At 44.6% G+C, this 24,471-nt stretch overlaps 1 protein-coding gene and 1 long non-coding RNA gene across 2 annotated transcripts; both read right to left on the reverse strand.

Annotated features, from left to right (window-relative positions):
* Positions 1-6,759: 6,759 nt before the first annotated feature.
* LOC120968055 (uncharacterized) lies at positions 6,760-7,810 on the reverse strand. The gene is made up of 2 exons (XR_005762126.3): positions 7,744-7,810; positions 6,760-7,566 (listed from the first exon to the last, which is right to left on the reverse strand). It is a non-coding gene; the product is annotated as an uncharacterized lncRNA (long non-coding RNA).
* Positions 7,811-21,006: 13,196 nt separating this feature from the next.
* Positions 21,007-23,226, reverse strand: LOC109774345 (basic helix-loop-helix protein 80). The gene is made up of 8 exons (XM_020333063.3): positions 22,790-23,226; positions 22,553-22,690; positions 22,402-22,467; positions 22,226-22,294; positions 22,010-22,093; positions 21,759-21,911; positions 21,510-21,641; positions 21,007-21,326 (listed from the first exon to the last, which is right to left on the reverse strand). Exons 1-7 carry the CDS (start codon positions 23,075-23,077, stop codon positions 21,549-21,551), a joined length of 891 nt encoding a protein of 296 aa, XP_020188652.1. The 5' UTR covers positions 23,078-23,226; the 3' UTR covers positions 21,007-21,326; positions 21,510-21,548.
* Between the last annotated feature and the right edge of the window lie 1,245 nt (positions 23,227-24,471).

Raw genomic sequence — 24,471 nt, forward strand, 5'->3', positions numbered from 1 at the left:
TCTGTTGGGTTGGCATGAACCGAGACTGGGATTTGTCACTCCGTTTGACGGAGAGGTATCTCTGGGCCCACTCAGTAATGCATCATCATAATGAGCTCAATGTGACTAATGAGTTAGCCACAGGATCATGCATTGCGGAACGAGTAAAGAGACTTGCTGGTAACGAGATTGAACGAGGTATGGGGATACCGACGATCGAATCTCCGGCAAGTGACATACCGATGGACAAAGGGAATTGTATACGGGATTGATTGAATCCCCGACATCGTGGTTCATCCGATGAGATCATCATGGAACATGTAGGAGCCAACATGGGTATCGAGATCCCGCTGTTGGTTATTGGCCGGAGAGATGTCTCAGTCATGTCTGCATGGTTCCCGAACCCGTAGGGTCTACACACTTAAGGTTCGGTGACGCTAGAGTTGTTATGGGAAATAGTATGTGGTTACCGAAGGTTGTTCGGAGTCCCGGATAAGATCCCGGACGTCACGAGGAGTTTCGGAATGGTCCGGAGATGAAGATTTATATATGGGAAGTCCTTATTCGGTCGCCGGAAGTGTTCGGGGGGTTACTGGTATTGTACCGGGACTACCGAAGGGGTTCTGGGGGTCCACCGGGAGGGTCCACCTGCCCCGGAGGGCCCTATGGGCTGAATATGGAGGGGAACCAGCTCCTAGGTGGGCTGGGTGCCAACTCCCCCCTAGGGCCCATGCGCCTAGGGTTGGGGGAAACCCTAGAGGGGGCGCCCCCACCTAGCTTGGGGGGCAAGCCTTCCCCCTTGGCCGCCCTCCCTCCCCCCTCTAGATGCATCTAGGGGGGCCGGCCCCCTCTCCCTTGTCCCTATATATAGTGGGGGGTGGGAGGGCAACCGCACCCTTCCCCTGGCGCAGCCCTCCCCCTCTCCAACACCTCCTCCTCCTCCGTAGAGCTTGGCGGAGCCCTCCCGGAGAACCACGAGCTCCACCACCACCACGCCGTCGTGCTGTCGGAGTTCTCCCTCAACTTCTCCTCTCCCCTTGCTGGATCAAGAAGGAGGAGACGTCCCCGGGCTGTTCGCGTGTTGAACGCGGAGGCGCCGTCCGTTCGGCGCTTGATCGGATCTTCCGTGATTTGAATCGCCGTGAGTACGACTCCATCAACCGCATTCTTGTAACGCTTCCGCTTAGCGATCTTCAAGGGTATGAAGATGCACTCCCTCTCTCGTTGCTAGAATCTCCTAGATTGATCTTGGTGACACATAGGAATTTTTTTGAATTATTACTATGTTCCCCAACAACAACACACAAATCCTTTTGTTTAAATACAAAAACAAAGAAGCCTTCCTATATACAGATATATGTTCCCATTAAATCAAAAAATAATCTCAAATGGTTTGATGCAGTGTATCTACGATCTACTATCATTCTATCATGGGTGATGGTCACATCAGGTCATAGTCCAAAGATTTGCCAATTGCAACACCCCCAAAAGTTGTAGCTAGAGGTTCAGACATACAGACACACCTAGGTTCTAGCTAGCACTAGCTGGTGTGGGATCTAGCATCTCTTTCTCACATTAAATTTCTGAATCTGACCCAGCCTCTCTCTCTGCTTTCTCTCTAGCCTCAAGGTGAGATCAAGGACGAGGCTGATGCCTGATGCCTGATGAACAGTGAATGCATCTGCGCCCTTTCAGTTTACTTTGCCAGTACCGGTGTTTTCAGTAGTGTCCAAAAGGCAGCTCCAGTCTTGGTTCTTGGAGCTGTCGCCGTGCCACTTTACAAGCTATCAATTCGAGCTACTCATCAGCATGCTGGATTTCACGTTATTCGTCTAACTGAGTAATTTCTCAACAATTTATTTAAGGAAAGCAATGGCTGGGCTTAATCATGTGATTGACCCTTCAAGAAATTATGTGATTTGAGGGAGAGGGCGTGCAATTGCCAGAAAGATGAAACTTGGCATTTATTTAAGACGTGTGTGCTACGAAGGGTATCCATCCGGGGAGGAAAAGGTGAAGTGAAGTTTGAGACATGACATGCTAGGTGCAGCTAGTATCTCTCTCTGGACTTGACAGGAGGATTAGTTGGGACGTTGCTACAACAACTTGTTCATTGCAGGAAAAGGAGCAGAGCATGCACATGATTACCAAATGACAATACACATATTCCAACACCTCACATATGCTCTGGAACTTGCTCTGCAGATGCACTAACTCATCATCGATTGGCATCATTGCCATCTTGAATCCGTTGGGGCAGAATTGAAGACGCAATTCATTCATGATGTCGAGGTGGTCATATGACATTAATCAGCAACGCTGCAAGCCTCTTTTATTGTGGAATAAACCAAACCTGCTCTATTTAAGGGGATTAATCAGCGTGATTCCAATTTCTTTTTATTGTGAAATTAATAAGCCTGCCTTAAGGCCACCGGCTAATTAAGGATATTAATCAACAATGTTCCGATCTCATTACTGTGAAATAATACCCGCAGCAGGCCTCCAGCTAACTGCTAATAAGGCTGGCCATAGTGGGAGTAACAACTTAAAACTACGCAAATGACTTATTCACCGAGATGGAGGTAGTAGTATACTTGCGACTTGTGAACATGCTTATATGACATACAATTAAATAAGAGAGAGTTATAATAACATAGATAGATACCGTATATCATAATAAATGTTATACTACTACTCCCTCCTTTCCAAAATAAGTGACTCAACTTTGTACTAACTTTGTACTAAAGTTAGTATAAAGTTGAGTCACTTATTTTGGGAACTCAACTTTGTACTAAGAGGGTGCTTGGATACGTTTTAGTCCCATGACTAAAAGTAGTGGGACTAAAACTTGCTAGCCTCATCCATGCTTGGATCCAAATACTAAAGAGACTAAAATCAAGTTAATGAGCATTTATTATCCTTCAAACCCTCCAATCCAGAACTCGCCTGTGTTAAAGGAGAGGAGTTAAATGAGGAGAAAGAGGACTAATCCACATTTTAATAGGGGTACCCCTGACTAAAATTTTTTAGTCTCAAGACTAGTTTTAGTCTCTCTTTAGTCAGGGGTGCTTGGAACTTTAGCCTCTTAAAGAGACTATTTTTAGTCAGACTAAAATAAGTCCCTTGGATCCAAGCACCCTCTAAAGTTAGTACAAAATTGAATCACTTATTTTGGGACGGAGCGAGTATGTGTCATGCATGGCAATAAATGAGATCATCTATGATAGTAGTATTATGCACTATGAATGTACTCCCTCCGTCCGGGTTTATTAGGCCTAAAAACAACTTCTCTTAGACCAAGACACATAGTAATTTACTCATATTAATTCTTCCATTTCACTCCCAATGCACTCTTTCACATGCATGCAACCAATAAAAAATAGGCATGAAGTGTATTAATTTTCCAGTCATAGGCACCAACAACAATGACTTTCAATGCAACCAATGAAATTGTTGCATACATGCATCTTTCCGAAGCGAGGCCTTATAAAAAGGGACATGCGTGTGATGCTGAGAGAGGCCTAATAAACCCGGACGGAGGGAGTAGTATCATACACTAGTATCATATGTATGATACTAGTATATGATACTCCGTCAGCCTCTCCTATCTCTCTAGTTATTTCCTTTAATTCCATCCATTTGTGCAGTCATTCACTCGCCCATGCTACATCCATTCATGGAGTCTCTTTGGTTATTTGTGCAGGAAGGCAAGGCAAGACACGAGCAGCTAGCCCACCAACACGTGAGCCACACATGAGCAGGCCCGGTTGGAGGGGGAAAGGGACGCCGGAGCTTGATCAGGCATTGAAACAGGATTAAACAGCGAGGAAACACGGGCATAATTGCTGCCCCACCGCTGTTGTTAAGGGGTGGCCGGCCGATTGTGGGTGTGGGTACGTAAACCCCCACTAACCCACACCTTGCAGGCATGGGCACGCCATGGCCCTTGTCCCATGTCGTGCAAGCATGCATGCATGCGGCTAGCCCTTTCCTCTCCTGTCCCGCCACCGCCGGGCCCGGCTCCGGCTCCGGCGACTTGTCGGCTGGCCGGGCGGCCCTACGCTCGCCCGGCTCGATCGGATGTCACCATCGTCACACACACACGTCGCGTCACGGGCAGCCTGTACGCGCGCTCCTCCTTATCCAACAGTGCCCGGGTGCTCGATCGCGGGCGGAGCCAGTGACGAACCACGTCGGGTCGGCGTGTCGGTGACGGGGACTGAGCGAGGCGGCGAACCGATCGGCGGTCGCCTTCGCGTTCCGCCTCGACGTGGACGGAGGCTTTTGCTGCATGCATGATTCGTTCAATGATTGATTGGACGTAGTACGTGTTGAACGAGTCAGCATGGATCGATGGGCCGATCAAGCCACTGGGCCTAGTGGTGGGAGCAGCAAGCATGGGTCGTTTGTCTTGAAAAGAAAAGAAAAAAGCCTAGCATGGTCGTTACCTGTTTAACCTATTTTATATCCGAGACTCCGAGTACGTATAGACGCGTCTTTGATATGATAAACGGATTGGCAAAATGAGCACTGTCAAGATTGGATGAGTCCTCCCCGTGGTGCTGGCCGGCCAGGTACATGAATGGAATGGTCAGGCTCCAGAAGCAACAACAAATATTAGCAAATACTATAATGCACGCTCAATATAGCATGCCATGGTGACCATGGTCGCATGTTACAGCCTCGCTACAGGGAACTAGCTAGCTGGTCGCTTGGAAGGTTGGCAAGCTGAAGGTCGCGCCCCGCTCCTCCCGCGACTAGGGTTCCTCCTCCCGCTCCCCCGCCACCGCCCTCCTCTCCCGCCGCCTCCGGCTGCCGGCCGCGCGCGTCGCGCCCCTCCTCCCCCTCCCCCACCCTCCTCCGCCTCCCTGTCCGCTCGCCCCCCCCCCCCCCCCCCCGCGGGCGTCGGGCGGACCCCTGCATCCTCTTCTCCTCCAGCCCCACCTCCCCGTCCTTCTCCCCCCGCCGCCGTCGGCGAGGTCGGCGGTGGGCCGTTCTTTCCCCGCGCGCGCTTGGGGAGGCGCGGGGGCCTCCTGATGGCGGCGGTGCAGCTCGGCCGGCAGCGGTGCGGCTCGGCGGCGGGCCTCGGGGTCCTCGGTGCGGCGGCGCGGCCGTTGGTCACGGGGCGGCGTGCCAGTGCGAGTGGCCGGCGGCGCCCGGGCGGCCTAGATCTGGGCCCTTTCGGGCTTCATCTGGGCTAGGGCGGGCCGGCGGCTCGGTGCGCGACGACGATGCTCCCTTGTTGGTGGCGAGGAGGCGGTGGTCTCTGGGCGGTGGCGGCTTCGTCAGTCGGCGAGCTGCAGCGTGACGGCAGGGGCTGTCCGGACCCTATTGGGTCCGGCCGGGCCTCGGCGCCTGGCAGGCCCTTTGTCCGTGCATCCGGTCGGCTCCGCGGCAGCGGTGGTGGTTGTCCCCTCACGTTGGCGATGTTGTGGATGCCCCCGAGGCCACTATCTCTTCTCCCGTCCTCCAGGTCTCGTGTCGGTGTCCTTAGGGAGACGACGAAGTTGATTCGGTGACCGTGGTGGCACATGTTGGTGGACGGCGTGATGGGCGGTGCACTATGATTCGTCTAGGGTGGTGGTGGGGGTTTGGGTTGGAGAAATCTCTAGCGGCTCGGCTGGCCCCGACGCGGCGACGCCTGTGGGTGCCGCCGGACCTTCCTGAAGGGCGTCGGGTACACCCTCCCCTCACTGCCCCCCCCCCCCCCCCCCCCCCCCCGCATACCGGAGGAAACCCTAGGACTAGTCCGGGCAATAGCGGCGTCGTCGTCGTCACCTTCTTGAAGGTTTTGCTTGGTATGCGGCGCTTTGGAGTGCTGGGAGCGTGGTGGTACTTCTCCGAAGGGTGCAGCGGTCGCCGATCGTTTTTGTTTTGTTGATCTGCCGTTGTTGGCATTTGTTTCTCTTTCTTTTTTCTTGGTCCAGCACCTATCGTCGGATGTATCAGTGGTTGCTTTGTAATATAAAGCGGGTTTGGGAAACCCTTTTTCTTGAGGGAACTATCTAGCTTGGATCTAGAGGAAACCTAACATCCGTAAAACTTCAGTGTATAGGACCAACACCGAAGATAGTAAAACAGATAGTACGTAGAGTAGTTACGTACGCACCTTTCTTCCTGAAATGTTCACAACTTGATTTCAAGGAGATGAAGCGTATGCGTAACTGTATGTATGTATGTATGTATGTATGTATGTATGTATGTATGCATGCCTGTATGTATGTATCTGAATCCCATTTCAGGGTAGAGTGTAGACATGGTTTGCATGTGGATGGATGGATGTTCTTGATCAAGTACAGTAGTTGCCGATTGGCATGTGCAAACCAATTGCGGTGCATGGTTGGTGCGCTCGCTTTTGCCGGACAGGCAGCTCATTCAATGCCACCAAGCAAGAACCAAACCGATTGGTGGACCAGCATCAGCATGGGATGGGAGGTTTCTGTCTCGATGCATGTCTAGGCGAGCTAGGAGCAAAAGATGTTCCCGGCCGTCGTATTTTCATGCCATTGGTTCTAAAATCTTGACATGTGATGAGACAAACGCATTTTTATCCTCAAATGAAAGCTTTGGATTGTAATATTCTTACTGTGATATTTTGTCAATAGTTTCAGAACTACAACTTACTATATCAAATAGTTTTTGGAAACATATCCGGTAATACAGTGGCGGCGCCAGGAAATGAAGGTTGGGTATTCAACCAATTTTATTTTTTTGCTCTAAAAGTAGTATATGAACCAAACAACACAATAGTAGCAATATATGAACAAAACAACAATAGCATAACGGCAATAGCAATATTTCAATGTATCAGACCATAACCACATGAATACATAAGTACCTGTTGATTGATAAAGTGATGATATCCTTCTTACAATATAACTCTGCGGTCGCCTTTTTGGAACAGATTGATGACATCTTCATCCTTCACTTGATTGAAAAATTCTCTCTCAACGAATGTAACCAAACAATTGTTCAAATAATCATCACCCATTTTGTTCCTTACCTTATTCTTCACATAGCTCATTGAAGAGAATACCCTTTCAACACTAGCAGTAGCTACCGGCAGAATCAGTACCAACTTAAGAAGCTTGTAAACAATACTCCCTCCGTTCCTAAATATAGGGTGTATAGTTTTTGGCACGGAAATTAAATAACGCACGTGGAGGGAAATTTTCACAAATTTTGGGTGTGATTTCACCTGACTAATTGACATGAGAAAATAGAGGAGCTTGCATAATATAAGGAAATGTAATCAAATCTCTAAAAAAATTGTCCAAACGAGTGGTGCAACGCAATACACCTTATATTTTGGACTTTTTCTCAAAAATCTATACACCTTATATCAAGGAACGGAGGAAGTATGATATTGTTCATGCTTGTTTGTCTCAACAAGCATAACTGAAAGCTGACACAGATTTTTCAGGTTTTGAAACCTTTCATCTCTACGCACATTAGTAACATACATGTTTAGTTGCCATGGAAGTCTTGCCAGTTCATCCCTTGTAAAATCAGAAGCATAGAACTTATTTTCCTTGCCTTTGAAGATTTGTCCCACAATTCAAACAAGCTAACATCTTTCTTCTTCATCTACATCACAATCACACAAACAAAGTAGAAATCAGTGGCAGTGGCAATGTGGCATCAAATCCATCATATAAACATCCTTCTTCTTCAAACTCCAATGTCCATTTAGTTCAGTTTCATCAGTTTACAAACAAATCTTCAGGTTTCTTAAAAAAATAGAGGGCAAAAAGCAAAAAGTACCTTGGTGCCGGTGGAGCAGTGGAGCCGTCGAGGGAGCACTAGAGGCCGGCCGGATCTCGGAGGCGGAGGAGACCGGAGGTGGACCACTGGACCAGATGCAGTTTGGGGAGGGGAGGGGCGGAGCGGACTGCCGGAGCCCGAAGGCCGAGGCTGGAGGGGCAGTACTGCCGAGGGGAGGAAAGGAGAGGGTCGGCCGGACCTGAATTCGCCGCCGCCCGCCGCCGCGGCGCCGACCGCTAGCCCGCTAGCGCTAGGTTTGGGAATCGGGGCACGGGGAGGGAGACTGCGCTGGACGGCTGGAGACTGGGAACTGGTTGATAGACCTCGCCCGCGGCCTTGCGTGTACAATCAGACACTGGTCTGATGCGTTGCGTGACGCTCAGTTTGGGCTGGGCCATATTAATATGTATATAGATTTTTTTAGGCCTAAATCTTGGGTATTCCAGGGAATAACCAGGAAGACCCCAGCGCCGCCGATGCGGTAATATCAAGTTTGTTTCACACGTGACATAAGGGCATCTCCAACGCTATCCCCTATAAAGACACTGTATTTGTTCACGGACACGGATGGTGGAGCCGACCATTCAACATTGTCATCTAAATGTCAGCCCCTCCTCTATAAATAAATGCAAATATCCCAGTACAACAATAGTTCAAATGTAAATATTGCATCCGAGATAACAGGTTGTTCAACAAGTTTTTCGAATTCACCACTTCCATATTCAACAACGCTAGAGTCAGAGCCAGCACATGCAGTCTCACATAAAGTTTCCCCTGAGTTTCATCCAAGAACGTATGAGCGTAAATGACATGTCCACGGTCCTCTGATACGACACGGCAGCGCGTTTAGGCTATACAACATGATGATTATCAAGTTGCAACATTGAGTGAATCACTGAATTGACCAACATGTAGAGCAGCAAAAAGCAAAACTTATGATCTCCATGGTTGACGAGCCCGATGGCCACATTGTCTCAACTCATGCAACCGCAATGTAAAACTTCGTGATGGAGTTGGAAATGATGTACCACCGATGCGTTAGCGACTTCACATTGCATTTAATGGATGACACATGTCGTAGAGCACAAAGTTCTTTTCTCATGAGAAAAACATGCATGTTTTTTCCAAAAGGCCGAGCCCTTGTTCGTGCCTACAAAGCCCGTGGATAAGAGCATGGTTAATAATACAGCCAAGTGCTGGCTATAAGATGTTGTAATATCATATATAGCCAACACATATAGTTACTCATACAATAAGGTTAGCTATAAGGTTGGCTATAAGATTAGTACTTCTTCTCATCTTCTCTATATCTCTTTCCTCATATTTATTGCATCTGCCTTGGAGCACGCATATAGCTAGGCTCATGCGTGAGAGCTGATACGTCTCCGTCGTATCTACTTTTCCAAACACTTTTGCCCTTATTTTGGACTCTAACTTGCATGATTTGAATGGAACTAACCCGGACTGACGCTGTTTTCAGCAGAATTGCCATGGTGTTATTTTTGTGCAGAAATAAAAGTTCTCAGAATGACCTGAAACTTCACGGAGAATATTTTTGGAATTAATAAAAAATACTGGTGAAAGAATCAAGGCCAGGGGGCCCACACCCTGTCCACGAGGGTGGGGGCGCGCCTACCCCCCTGGGCGCGCCCCCTGCCTCTTGGCCCCCTGGTGCTCCACCGACCTTAACTCCAACTCTATATATTCATGTTCAGGGAGAAAAAACCGGAGAGAAGGATTCATCACGTTTTACGATACGGAGCCGCCGCCAAGCCCTAATCTCTCTCGGGAGGGCTGATCTGGAGTCCGTTCGGGGCTCCAAAGAGGGGAATCCGTCGCCATCGTCATCATCAACCTTCCTCCATCACCAATTTCATGATGCTCACCGCCGTGCGTGAGTAATTCCATCGTAGGCTTGCTGGACTGTGATGGGTTGGATGAGATTTACCATGTAATCGAGTTAGTTTTGTTAGGGTTTGATCCCTAGTATCCATTATGTTCTGAGATTGATGTTGCTATGACTTTGCTATGCTTAATGCTTGTCACTAGGGCCCGAGTGCCATGATTTCAGATCTGAACCTATTATGTTTTCATGAATATATGTGAGTTCTTGATCCTATCTTGCAAGTCTATAGTCACCTACTATGTATTATGATCCGGCAACCCCGTAGTGACAATAATTGGGAGCACTCCCGGTAATGACCGTAGTTTGAGGAGTTCATGTATTCACTATGTGTTAATGCTTTGGTCCGGTACTCTATTAAAAGGAGGCCTTAATCTCCCTTAGTTTCCATTAGGACCCCGCTACCACGAGAGGGTAGGACAAAAGATGTCATGCAAGTTGTTTTCCATAAGCACGTATGACTATATTCGGAATACATGCCTACGTTACATTGATGAATTGGAGCTAGTTCTGTGTCACCCTATGTTATAACTATTACATGAGGAATCGCATCCGGCGTAATTCTCCATCATCGATCCAATGCCTACGAGCTTTTCACATATTGCTCTTTGCTTAGTTACTTTTCCGTTGCCACTGTTACAATTACTACAAAGCTGCTACTGTTACTTTTGCCATCGTTACCGTTACTTCCATACTACTTTTCTACTAAATACGTTGCTGCAGATATTAAGTTATCCAGGTGCGGTTGAATTGACAACTCAATTGCTAATACTTGAGAATATTCTTTGGCTCCCCTTGTGTCGAATCAATAAATTTGGGTTGAATACTCTACCCTCGAAAACAGTTGCGATCCCCTATACTTGTGGGTTATCAAGACTATTTTCTGGCGCCGTTGCCGGGGAGCATAGCTCTATTCTTTGAGTCACTTAGGATTTATATCTGCTGGTCACTATGAGGAACTTGAAAGATGAAAGAACTAAGATTTTTCCCTCAACTACGAGGGGAGGTAAGGAACTGCCATCTAGCTCTGCACTTGATTCACCTTCTGTTTTGAGTAAGCTTGCGACACCTAAACCTGTTTCTGCTATTAATTCTGATATGTCGCATGTTATTGATGATGCCACTTCTTCTATGCATGATACTTATGATGAAACTACTTCTATGCTTGATACTACTGTGCCACTAGGTGAATTTCTTGATGAACAACTTGCTAGGGCTAGAGAGAATGAAATTATTGAAACTGATAATATTGATGAAAGTGATGATGAAGATTCTCCCCCTAGATATGAATTACCTGTTGTACCTGAGGGTTATGTTATGGATGAAGAGACTGCTAGAGACTTTCTTACTTGCAATGATAGAAATGATCTTAAGAAATTATTAGTTAAGCTGAAAGAAAGATCTTTGAATGCTAGAATGAAGTATGACCCTGCTTCTGCTACTTCACCTATCTGTGTTACCGATAAGGATTATGTCTCTGTTGATCCTGAGATAATTACTTTGGTTGAATTTGATCCTTTTTATGGCTATGAATCTGAAACTGTTGTGACACATCTTACTAAATTGAATGATATAGCCACCCTGTTCACTAATGATGAGAAAACTCGTTACTACTATATCCTTAAATTATTTCCGTTCTCATTAAAGGGTGATGCTAAAACATGGTTTAATTCTCTTGATCCTGGTTGTGTGCGTAGTCCCCAGGATATGATTTATTACTTCTCTGCTAAATATTTCCCCGCTCATAAGAAACAAGCTGCTTTAAGCGAAATATATAATTTTGTGCAAATTGAAGAAGAGAGTCTCCCACAAGCTTGGGGGAGGCTTCTCCAACTACTTAATGCTTTGCCTGATCATCCTCTCAAGAAAAATGAAATACTTGATATCTTTTATAATGGACTAACCGATGCTTCCAGAGACCACCTGAATAGTCGTGCTGGTTGTGTTTTCAGGGAAAGAACAGTTGATCAAGCTGAATTGCTATTGAATAATATGTTGGCTAATGAAAATAATTGGACACTTCCTGAACCAACTCCTAAGCCAACTCCGAAGAAAAGGGGTATTCTATTTCTCAGTCCTGAAGATATGCAAGAGGCAAAGAAATCTATGAAAGAAAAAGGTATTAAAGCTGAAGATGTTAAGAATTTACCTCCTATTAAAGAAATACATGGTCTTAATTTGCCGCCTGTTGAAGAAATACATGGTCTTGACAACCCGACACAGTTAGTAAAGGTAAATTCTCTCTATAGATATGATAAAGCTAAAATTCCGTTTACTAAGTTTGCTAGTCAATGCTTGGATGAGTTTGATGACTTTATGGTTAAACAAGAAAACTTCAATGCTTATGTTGGTAGACAATTGAAACACAATGCTGATATGCTTGAACACTTGAGCGATTATATGACTAGAGTTAAAGGTGAACTTAAACTCATTAGTAAACATGCTTCTATGGTTACCACTCAGTAGAATAAGTGCTTAAAGCTCAAAATGATTTGCTCAATGAATTAAATAATAAGAAAAATGATAATGCTATTAGAGTTATGACTAGAGGGGGTAAAATGACACAGGAACCTTTGTATCCTGAGGGCCACCCTAAGAGAATTGAGCAGGATTCTCAGAGAACTAATGTTGATGCACCTAGTCCTTCTAAAAGGAAGAAAAAGAAAAATGATAGGACTTTGCATGCTTCTAGTGAACCTGTTGTTGACGCACCTGAGAATCCCAATGATATTTCTATTTCTGATGCTGAAACACAATCTGGTGATGAACATGAACCTAGTGATAATGTTAATGATGATGTTCATGTTGATGCTCAACCTAGTAATGACAATGACATAGAGATTGAACCTGCTGTTGATCTTGATAACCCACAATCAAAGAATCAACGTTATAATAAGAGAGACTTCGTCGCTAGGAAGCACGGTAAAGAAAGAGAACCATGGGTTCAGAAACCCATGACTCTTCCTCCTAAACCATCCAAGAAAAAGGATGATGAGGATTTTGAGCGCTTTGCTGAAATGATTAGACCTATCTTTTTGCGTATGCGTTTTACTGATATGCTTAAAATGAATCCTTATGCTAAGTATATGAAGGATATTGTTACAAATAAGAGAAAGATACCGGAAGCTGAAATTTCCACCATGCTTGCTAATTATACTTTTAAGGGTGGAATACCTAAAAAACTAGGAGATCCAGGAGTACCAACTATACCATGCTCCATTAAAAGAAACTATGTTAGAACTGCTTTATCTGATCTTGGAGCCGGTGTTAGTGTTATGCCTCTCTCTTTGTATCATAGACTTGATTTGAATAAGTTGACACCTACTGAAATATCTTTGCAAATGGCTGATAAATCAACTGCTATACCTGTCGGTATTTGTGAGGATGTGCCTGTTGTGGTTGCAAACGTTACTATTTTAACGGACTTTGTTATTCTTGATATTCCCGAGGACGATAGTATGTCGATTATCCTTGGTAAACCTTTTTTCAATACTGCAGGGGCTGTTATTGATTGCAACAAAGGCAATGTCACTTTTCATGTTAATGGTAATGAGCATATGGTACACTTTCCGAGGAAACAACCTCAAGTCCACAGTATCAATTCTATTGGAAAAATTCCATCGATTACTATTGGAGGTTTTGAATTTCCTCTTCCTACTGTCAAAAGGAGATATGATATTCTTATTGTTGGGGATGTGCATATCCCCGTTGAGGTAACATAGTGTTATTCGAAATTTCTGCAGTTCCATGTTACTCGGAATGAGTTTGTTAACAAGACTTGATCAACCTTGTTAGTGGATTCCTTTTGATGAGCATGAGATGGATGAAGTTAGAGGCACAACCTTCTGTACCCTCCTTTTACTTTCTGTAATTTAGATTAAATAAGGCAAAATAAGTATTTTCTGTCAGTTTTCTAATTTATCCGTGCAATAAAAAAATACCCCGAAAATAAAAGTTCTCCAAATGCCCCGAAAATGGAATATGATTTTTTTAGAATATTTGAGAATATCTGGCACTAAGAACACAACAGGGGGAGCAAGCACCTGGCCACGAGGGTGCAGGGCATGCCCCCTGCCTCGTGGGCCCATGGTGGCTCCCCTCCACTTATTCCAGCCACCACACACTCCTTCTTCCTCCCAAAAAAAATCACCAACCAGCTCAAGCACAACTTCTAGCTCATTTTGCTGCGATTTTCAATCTCCTAGCTCAAAGCTCCACTCACAAAACTGCTTTGGGGGATTGTTCTTCGGTATGTGACTCCTCCAATGGTCCAATTAGTTTTTGTTCTAGTGCTTTATTCATTGCAATTTTTTGCTGCCTAGGTGACCCCCTGCTTTTGAGCTTGCATGTCAAATTTATATGGTCCCAAGTAGTTCTAATGCATGATATAGTCTCTAGGCACTTGTGGGAGTAGTTGCTATCAATTTTGTTGAGTTTGGTTCACTTTTATTTTGAGTTACTAAAAATTTCAGAAATTTTCAGAAAATGATGAAGAGATTATTGAGGGGCTCTTCGAGCCGAAGCTCGAGGGATAAGCAAAGTGAAGAGGATAAGAGGCCCAAATATAATCTCCCTCGCACCGCGGAGGTTCGGCCGTGTGAATGGCCTTGTGATGAGTTCTTAACAGCAGCCGGGATTCATGATGATTTCTATTCTTAGGTTGAGAATGCGGGCCTCACCGACTTCCTCCGCGACCAGCGTGAACAGTATCTCTTACTCACTAATATTTTCGTGCAAAATTTTCATTTCCATGCTAGGAGATCACCACCTTCAGTGGAATTTTATTTATATGATGAGCATAAGGAGATGTCCCTTTCTGATTTCTGCCGGGTTTGTAAGATACCCCTTACTGGCAGCATAGAGGAACCACATCGAAATGATGTGGAAGGGTTTATTGATATGATTGCTATAGGGGAAACAAGGAAAGTTTCCGACGCAAGAATTACTAGCATACATTTTCCGGTTCTGCGTTACTTTGCGATATTTGCTAGTAGATGTTAATTGGTCGCGGAAACTGTGGAAACCTTAGTGCCCCTGATATTGTTATTTTGGGCCATGCCTTGTTTCGTGATAACTCTTTTATCCTAGGCGCTATCGTTGCCAAACGGTTAAGTTTAACCGCATGAAGGGTCCCATCTTGGGAGGTATCTTCGCCTCGCGCCTCGCTGCACACTTTAACATACCTATTAGGCATTATGAGAAAGAATAAAAGTTGTTGCCTCCTGTTTTTCTAGACTATAAGAGTATGGTAGCACATGATTTTATCGTTAAGAATAAGGAAAAGATGCTTAAGTACAAACTGATATTTGATAAAAATCGCCCTGAGACTATTACTTTGCCTGCTCCTTCTTTGTTTGACTTATCTACAAGCAAGTACCTTGTTCAGCCGGAGGCATTTCATGCCTACCGGAACCCCACACCAGCTACAGAGCCAGAGCCGGAACCATAATTTGATCCTTCACGACAGTCTGTTTACCAGTGGGATCCGGAGGAGATTGCTAACCAGTGGCAACCCGAGGCTCCTTCTCAGTACGACCCCAACTACAATTTTGATCCATGGGCATAGACCAACTTAGGCCAAAAGCCTAAGCTTGGGGGAGTACGTATTTCTCACCGACATTACATTCATGTTTACACACTCATTCTAGTTGTCAGTGCTCATACTTTTTCACTGTAATATCCATGCTAGTTTATTTTCTTTTTCTCGCTTTCTTCTTGTGTGTTTGATAAACCTTAAGAAAAACAAAAAAATAGTAGTAGCTCTTAGCTAGTTTACTTTCCTTGCTTGTAGTAGTAATAATTAAAAGAAAACCCAAAAAGATTTCTCGTTCTTCTTTTACTTGTTGGGAGCTTTCCCGTGTAAATAGTTTTATTTCTTTTCTTTTCTTTGGGGTCGAGAGGAGAAGACCATAATGAAAATGTTGAAGTGGCTCTTATATGCATTATTGTTGATTTAACAAAGAGCCCATATTATCTTGTCTTCTCCTATATGTCAGATGCCTGCAGATTCCAGCTTAGTCCAATGCACGTGCACTATTATTATTATCCACATCGTTCGGTCGTGCAAGTGAAAGGCAATAATGATGATATATGATGGACTGATTGAGATGAGAAAAGCTGGTATGAACTCGAGCTCTCTTGTTTTTGTAAATATGATTAGTTCATCGTTCCTGATTCAGCCTATTATGAATGAAACATGTTTGCAATGACAATTAGAGATTATAGTTGCTTATTCCATGCTTAACTAGCTAGGAGTTTATAATGGTTTACCTTGCGTGCCAACATGCTAATAAAATGGTTGTGATATGGTATGATAGGGTGGTATCCTCCTTTGAACGATTCGAGTGACTTGACTTGGCACATGTTCACGCATGTAGTTGAAACAAAATCAACATAGCCTCCATGATATTTATGTTCATGGTGGATTATATCCTACTCATGCTTGCACTCAATGTTTATTAATTTTAATGCATGTTCATGACTGTTGTCGCTCTCTAGTTGGTCGCTTCCCAGTCTTTTTCTAGCTTTCACTTGTACTAAGCGGGAATACTGCTTGTGCATCCACTTCCATAAACCCCAAAGTTATTCCATATGAGTCCACCATACCTTCTATATGCGGTATCTACCTGCCGTTTCAAGTAAATTTGTATGTGCCAAACTCTAAACCTTCAAATGAAATTCTGTTTTGCATGCTCGAATAGCTCATGTATCAACTAGGGCTGTCTGCATCTTCCATGCTAGGCGGGTTATTCTCAAGAGGAGTGGACTCCGCTCCTCACTCACGAGAAAATGGTTGGTCACCGGGATGCAGTCCCATGCTCTAAGCAAATTAAATCAAAATAATTGCAAACAAAACTCCCCCGGGACTCTTGTTAGTTGGAGGCACTCATTGTTTCGAGCCAGTTATGGATTGATGCTTGTTGGTGGAGGGGGAGTATAAACTTTACCATTCTGTTTGGGAACCGCCTATAATGTGTGTAGCATGGAAGATATCGAGATCTCTCGGTTGTTATGTTGACAATGAAAGTATGCCGCTCAAAATATTATGCATCTCTATTTCAAAATCGAGCTCTGGCACCTCTACAAATCCCTGCTTCCCTCTGCGAAGGGCCTATCTATTTACTTTTATATTGAGTCATCACCCTCTTATTAAAAAGCACCAGCTGGAGAGCACCGCTGTCATTTGCATCCATTACTATTAATTTTATATTGGGTATGACTATGACTGGATCTCTTTTACCATGAATTACAATGTTTAGTCAGTCCTTGATCTTCAGAGGTGCTCTGCATTTATGTTTTGCGGTCTCAGAAAGGGCTAGCGAGATACCATCTTGTTATATCATATTATGATTGTTTTGAGAAAGTGTTGTCATCCGAGATTTATTATTATTACTCGCTAGTTGATTATGCCATTGATATGAGTAAACATGAGACCTAAGTGTTATTATGAATGTGGTTAGTTCATAATCTTTGCTGAAAACTTGAATGTTGGCTTTACATATTTACAACAACAAGAGCAAACAGAGTTTGTAAAAGTTTTTCTTTATCACTTTCAGTTTATCAACTGAATTGCTTGAGGACAAGCAAAGGTTTAAGCTTGGGGGAGTTGATACATCTCCATTGTATCTACTTTTCCAAACACTTTTGCCCTTATTTTGGACTCTAACTTGCATGATTTGAATGTAACTAACCGGACTGACGTTGTTTTCCGCAGAATTGCCATGGTGTTATTTTTGTGCAGAAATAAAAGTTCCCGGAATGACCTAAAACTTCACGGAGAATATTTTTGGAATTAATAAAAAATACTGGTGAAGGAATCAAGGCCAGGGGCCCCACACCCTGTCCACGAGGGTGGGGGCGCGCCTACCCCCCTGGGCGCGCCCCCTGCCTCTTGGCCCCCCTGGTGCTCCACCAACCTCAACTCCAACTCTATATATTCGTGTTCGGGGAGAAAAAACCAGAGAGAAGGATTCATCGCGTTTTACGATACGGAGCCGCCGCCAAGCCCTAATCTCTCTCGGGAGGGCTGATCTGGAGTCCGTTCGGGGCTCCGGAGAGGGGGAATCCGTCGCCATCGTCATTATCAACGTTCCTCCATCACCAATTTCATGATGCTCACCGCCGTGCGTGAGTAATTCCATCGTAGGCTTGCTGGACGGTGATGGGTTGGATGAGATTTACCATGTAATCGAGTTAGTTTTGTTAGGGTTTGATCCCTAGTATCCATTATGTTCTGAGATTGATGTTGCTATGACTTTGCTATGCTTAATGCTTGTCACTAGGGCCCGAGTGCCATGATTTCAGATCTGAACCTATTATGTTTTCATGAATATATGTGAGTTCTTGATCCTATCTTGCAAGTCTATAGTCACCTACTATGTGTTATGATCCGGCAACCCCGTAGTGACAATAATCGGGAGCACTCCCGGTGATGACCGTAGTTTGAGGAGTTCATGTATTCACTATGTGTTAATGCTTTGGTCCGGTACTCTATTAAAAGGAGGCCTTAATATCCCTTAGTTTCCATTAGGACCCCGCTGCCACGAGAGGGTAGGACAAAAGATGTCATGCAAGTTGTTTTCCATAAGCACGTATGACTATATTCGGAATACATGCCTACATTACATTGATGAATTGGAGGTAGTTCTGTGTCACCCTATGTTATAACTATTACATGAGGAATCGCATCGGCGTAATTCTCCAACACCGATCCAATGTCTACGAGTTTTTCACATATTGCTCTTTACTTAGTTACTTTTCCGTTGCCACTGTTACAATTACTACAAAGTTGCTACTGTTACTTTTGCCACCGTTACCGTTACTTTCATACTACTTTGCTACTAAATACTTTCTTGCAGATATTAAGTTATCCAGGTGTGGTTGAATTGACAACTCAACTGCTAATACTTGAGAATATTCTTTGGCTCCCCTTGTGTCGAATCAATAAATTTGAGTTGAATACTCTACCCTCGAAAACTGTTGCGATCTCCTATACTTGTGGGTTATCAAGAGCCCACTCCCCTTATTTTTTGATGTCTTTCTCCTCCACATAGGCAAAATTGCCATGTAAGCAGGCTAAAAGCCCACTATTGTACTTGCTCTAAGGTAACCGTCATCAAGTGTCGTCGATGAAAAGAACTATAGATTGAAACGATCCAACTTGTAGACTCACGAACGAAAACAAACAAAGACGAACAAGGACGGGATCCATTTGGATCCACCGAAGACTAGCACCAACAGAATCCCGCGAGATCCGCCGGAGACACATCTCCACACGTCCCTCCGACGAAGCTAAACGCATCACCAAAACGGGAACTAGGCGGGGAGAATCTTATTCCATCTTCACCAAGCCGCCACCGCCTTGTCTTCCTAGCCAGGACACAAACCCTAAATGAACTCACAAAAACACCTTAAATGGAGCAAGATCCCTCCCGCCAGCAAGGGTTGGGGTCCATCACGCCTCCATGGCCCTAGGGCCACCGAAGAGGAGGCGGAGCGGCGGCGGCGGGAGGTAGAGAAACCCTAACCTAACAATGGATTATATGTCATGTGCCTCTCACATTCCCATTCCCTACAACTAATTCCCGTGAACCAAACAGGTTGTGATAAATACAGTTCATCATACTTTGGTGGATTTCTTGCAACACATTCATTTTTAACAATGTTTTTCAAAATTTGTGAATATATTTTTTATTTTTCAGAACATTTTAAATATTCTTTATACTTTTTTTGTTTTCCTTGCTCTTTTTTCTCTTCACTTCCCCGAATGGGCCTAGGCCCAATAGGGCGACTGGCCACACAACCAAAGGGAGCATCTTGGGGTGTGCATGTTTGGTCGTGCTTCGACGCCTTGCGCATTGAATAGGAACTCCCGGGAGTGTGGGTTATTTCGCATCCGGGAAAAGGGCAAACTTGTTTTCTGGTTCGTGCATTAGTGAGGGGGTGGCGCTAGCTTGCTGGTTCTGTGCCGGACGATCGGGTCATCGCTTTCTCCATCTTCCCCTTCAGGCTCCTCGAGCGGTGGATGCACGGTGGAAGAGTGGCGTCGTGCTAGCGCTGGGGAGAGCTAAACGGAAAGACCAAGCGCTAGAGACCGAATCTAACATGAGCTCCTGTTGGAGAGCCGTTGTAGCTAGGCCCTGTGACAGATGATCTAACCTAAAGATTAGGAGGCGACTAGGCCGGGAGATTGGAGTTCTTTTGAGGACGAAATCCAGTGTAAGGAAAGTGATTATGATAGGCGAAGACACAAGTGAATTGAACTGGGGGGGGGGGTGCCTACATGTGCTAGCAAAGTGGCGAAGTTGGAGAAAAGGAGGCCCATTTTGGTGGTCAACTCGATTTATGTAGAATGAATACTGGCTATATATTCAAACACAAACAACTAGCGACGAAAACACCAAAGTGAACATTATAAAGCGAATAAATTAGAATATTTTTGGTTCTTCGATTTTCGGTGTAAAAATGCTCACCTCTAATCATAACAGCAAAAAAAAAAAACTCACGACCATGGAATGGGATGGCAAAGCGCGCGTGACCCTCTAGTACTTAGGAACCATGCTTAATTAGACGGCACACGCTACGTGTCAATTTTACTGACCCTGTTGTTATGCTTTAGTGCTGCCCTTTTTTAAAAATGTATGCTACTTTTTGTTTGTCTTATCTTTTTTTATCTAAGAAAGATAGAATAGGATAAGTGTTTGGCTACAACGGGAAAGGGAATGGGAGTTTAGAAGTGGGATTTATTGAAGGATTAGGCTTGGGACGTTGATTTTTAGACCTAAACTAATGTTTGATGTGTCGTGCAATTTATTTATTTTTGCGAGGGCTATGTGTCGTGCAAATTAATAGAGTGAATTAAAGAGGAAGTATTATCCCAATTGAATTAACAGGACGAGGCAGGGAAGAGATACATGGAAATTGGTCTCTTAATTCTCTTTCCCTTCTCATCCCCTTGTCCTCCAACCAAACAATGGATTATATGTCCCGTCCCTCTCAAATTCCCATTCCTATATAACTAATTCCCCGGAACCAAACAGGATGTGAGATAATACAGTTCATCATACTTTTGGTGGATTTCTTGCGACAGATTCAAAGGCCATATCCAACTGGTCAAAGAGAGCTCAAGGACACGAAGTCAATCCACAGGTTGTTCATGGCCTGCCCTGCCCATAACTGATGCAGGAGAGACAGGGAAAATGAACTAATCATCCATTGAAACTGCCATATCTCTTTGCCCTAAAAATTAATTATTTAACTGGAACAGCAGACGATTTCTCATCCTGACACTGAAAAGACAAGCAGATGTTCATTACAAAAGAAAAAAAAAGGAAAATGGTAAGCAGATCTGATACTGATAGTCTGAATGGAACAGCCACTGTGTTTGAACAGTGCAAAGAGCTCCCTTTTATATTAACAACTGATCGCTCAAAAGTCGACTAAAGAATATTTTTATGGTGATGACAGTGAATCCATTGAGGTACAGTAATAAATATCCATAGACAATTCCTAATTGAGGTGCTGCTTGCTACAGCTATTATAACTTTCTGAAATTGTGTAGCATAGCATGCAAACTCTACTTGCTGTAGACTGCCGCATCCAGATAAGGGGATGGATCACTAGATCCAACATCTCAAACTCATCTGCTGCTCCTACCTATCTTGCAGCATTATTCCCGCGCCTGTTCAGGTAACAAATAAAAAAAATTGTTAGGATAAACATAAATGCCTGTCGTCGGTAATCATGGATAATTCTGTGCAATTTTTTGCTTAATTTTTAGTGACAACAGTGGACAAGCCAATGGAAACTCAGTTAACAGACCTACAATATTTAAAAATAATAATAACTTGCTTATGTGCAGTACCTATTGTCAATATGGGTTGCTTCATCTCTTTCTCTTCCCCTACTGGAAGGAGCACATGTTGCTGAACACCAATTGATTGAGCAGTTCCTGTCTTTGCTCTCCCACTGATTGCATCAGGTAACTGCCACTGTCCTGAAAAAAGGATGCACAGAAGTTGGGGTAAAACGGACGCCATGCATTACTAATTTGGGGCTTTGCTTGCACATATGGTCTAGCAAGTGAGAGGAATTGAAGGGCATGCATGCCAACCTGAGACTGGGACTGAGAGAAAGAGATGCCCCCCTGGCCTTGCAGTGAGTAGGATGTGGTGTCCATCATGGCTTGAGATGCAGCTGGGCTAGCTTGGTTCAGAGCTGGGGCAGGCACTGCAAGGGCTTCCTGCTGGAACATGCCTCCAATCTTCTGAAGAAGCAACATTTTGCAAAAAGACATTTTTAAATATCTTGAGATCAATGTACAGATGTATTTAGTCAGTGCAAATTATCTTTATTGCCCCATACTTGTGCCTGGTCATGGAGGCCGTCACTGTCCAGTCCAAATCCATACAACACTGGGCTCATGGAAGCAATCCTCATGGACAGGAACTGCACAACAGGTACAAACAGTGAGCTTCTTGTTACATTAATATGATTTGGTCAGCAATACTCAAAAGGAAAATGTCAGGAGTTTCTTGACATCCTTTTCACTCTTTTGTTTTCCCCATTTGGCTTAATTACCTCGACTTGATTCTGCAGGGACTGCACATAATTGATGATCTCATCCAAAACGAGTGCCTTTCCAGTGACCTGCACAAAAGCAACATTTGTTTCCTCTCAAAGTTAGAGCCCTGCACGCATGCATGCATGCACGAAGGAAGACATGTAAATAACAAGAGAAACAGGCTAATTTTGACCTTGTCACAGCCAGGGACCAGTGTTTGCAGCAACCTCATCCTCTCACTGATCCTCTCCCTCCTCACCTAGAGAAAGAGAAAGGCCACCAAGATCAACAAGATGCCAGGAGAAAGAGAAATGCGTGTGTACGTGTGCGTTTGCTGTGCATACCCTCTCTGCAAGGCTGTGGCTATCTGTTGCCTGCCCTCTCCTTGCCCTCACATGGATGTATCCCTTGGGCGCCTCCTCCTGGTCCTGCTCGGTGCTGCTCTTCTCCCTCTTCCTCCTACTCTTGCCATCCTTGCAGTCCTGGTAATTGCCAAATCAAGGAAATACAATTCTTAATCGCAAAGTTAATTACATACAAAGTGGATGGCAAATGATAGTTAATCACTAATTAGTCAGTACCTTGGAGTGAGCAGAGCTAAGTGTGGTGCTGTCATCTGTGGCTTTCCTCTTCCTGTCCACAGATGCACTGGCCTGTAGAGAGGCATTGTCGAGAACTGCAGAGGAGCTCTCGCGCGAGGCGTCCTCCACCATGGCCGCACATGCATTTGCTGGTGCTGGAGACTGGCCATGGCTGGTTTGGTTGTAAAGCAAGAAGCTCGAGATGTTCGGGGTGGAGGTGTCATTGGTGGTGAAGACCTCAGGCATCTTGAGGAGAGAGTGGTGGTGGGCTGAGGAGAAGTCTGCCATTGTTGGACTAGCTAGGCCCTGTGCCTGAATCTCCCCGATGGGTGTGTGATGGAAAGCTTGGTGGTTTCTTCGCGGGAGAGGAGGAGTACCACCTGTTGCTTGTTGGCAGAGGGTAGAGTGGAGAAGGAAAGTTGGCTTGTTCCCTGCTGAATGCTCATACCGACTTATATAAAAGCTGAGAGGAGGCTGAGACAAGGAGGGAGAAGGGGGTAGAGAGAGAAAGAGAGATGATAAGACCAAATCATTTAATCTCTATTGATGGATAAGTTGGCAGTGGGCAGTGTTAAGAGAGGGTCCCTGTGTCTTGGGCCAGTTTCTTTCCGGTAACAAATTTTCAGTATGCCGACTTTGACCACAATCATTTAGTGGTGGGTAACCATTTCCCATGGCTAACTAACATTCCGAGAAAACAAACTGAATCCTGAACCCCAACTCACCAAAGTCTTTGCCAACTCAATGCTGAAAATGTACCCATTTCTGCATTTTATCTTCATGCGCACAACTTCCTTCAGAAGTAAATATTCACCCTTACAAAACAGTGCAATGTAACAGTAGACGATCTCTACCCGTAGCATGCATGCATTAACTGAACTTCAAGACCAGGAACCAAATTTCTTTGCGGTACCACTGAGAGAAAAATGTCTCTCCTACAGTACATTCCCTCCCTCTCTAGGCTCATTTTATTTCACAGGCAAGTATACCATGTGGGAGCAGCTACCGCTCCCACACCGAATCACTGCACGGTATTACTCTGGAACAATTTCCTCAATGCAATGTTGCGACCAGAGAGGTTAAATGGGAATGAAATAAGAGGGCCCTGCATCCATCATTAACTTCAAATTGATCAAGTCACTACAGTGAATAATCACTGCAGATTAAGCCACTAGCATCCAAATACTAACAAATTTCACGCCAGTGGTCACTGCTTTGGCCAGGCCCTACCATGGCAGCGGCTAGCTAGCAGACATGTCAGCCTTGCGCTCCAGTAGTAGGGCAAAAAGATGACAGGATATGCATGGTTTGGTAACTAGAATCATCCCAGCATTGATTGCGGAAGAAGCGAGCGAGTGTAGATCCTGGGAAGTAATTGCAAGCAGTGGTCATTTGTTAATGGATTGAGAGAACCATACAGATGGAAGGATCCAAGAGCTAGCCATCTAGCTAGCCCTCTGAAGACTGAACTTTTCTGAAACATGCACGCAAATATATACATACATACATATATGTGCAGCGTGTATGCACTTAATTGTGCCCTTGTTTGCAGAATCGGTGCTTCAGGTTAGCAGTCTGAGACGGGTCGTCCAACCACATCTCCAGTGAACTTATTGCAGCAGCCTTAAAGAAGTTTTATGCAGGATTTTAAAGATGCATGGTATATGAATTGTTTTCCAATA

The sequence above is a fragment of the Aegilops tauschii genome, chromosome 7, assembly GCF_002575655.3.
Source record: "Aegilops tauschii subsp. strangulata cultivar AL8/78 chromosome 7, Aet v6.0, whole genome shotgun sequence".
Taxonomy (NCBI): Eukaryota; Viridiplantae; Streptophyta; class Magnoliopsida; order Poales; family Poaceae; genus Aegilops; species Aegilops tauschii.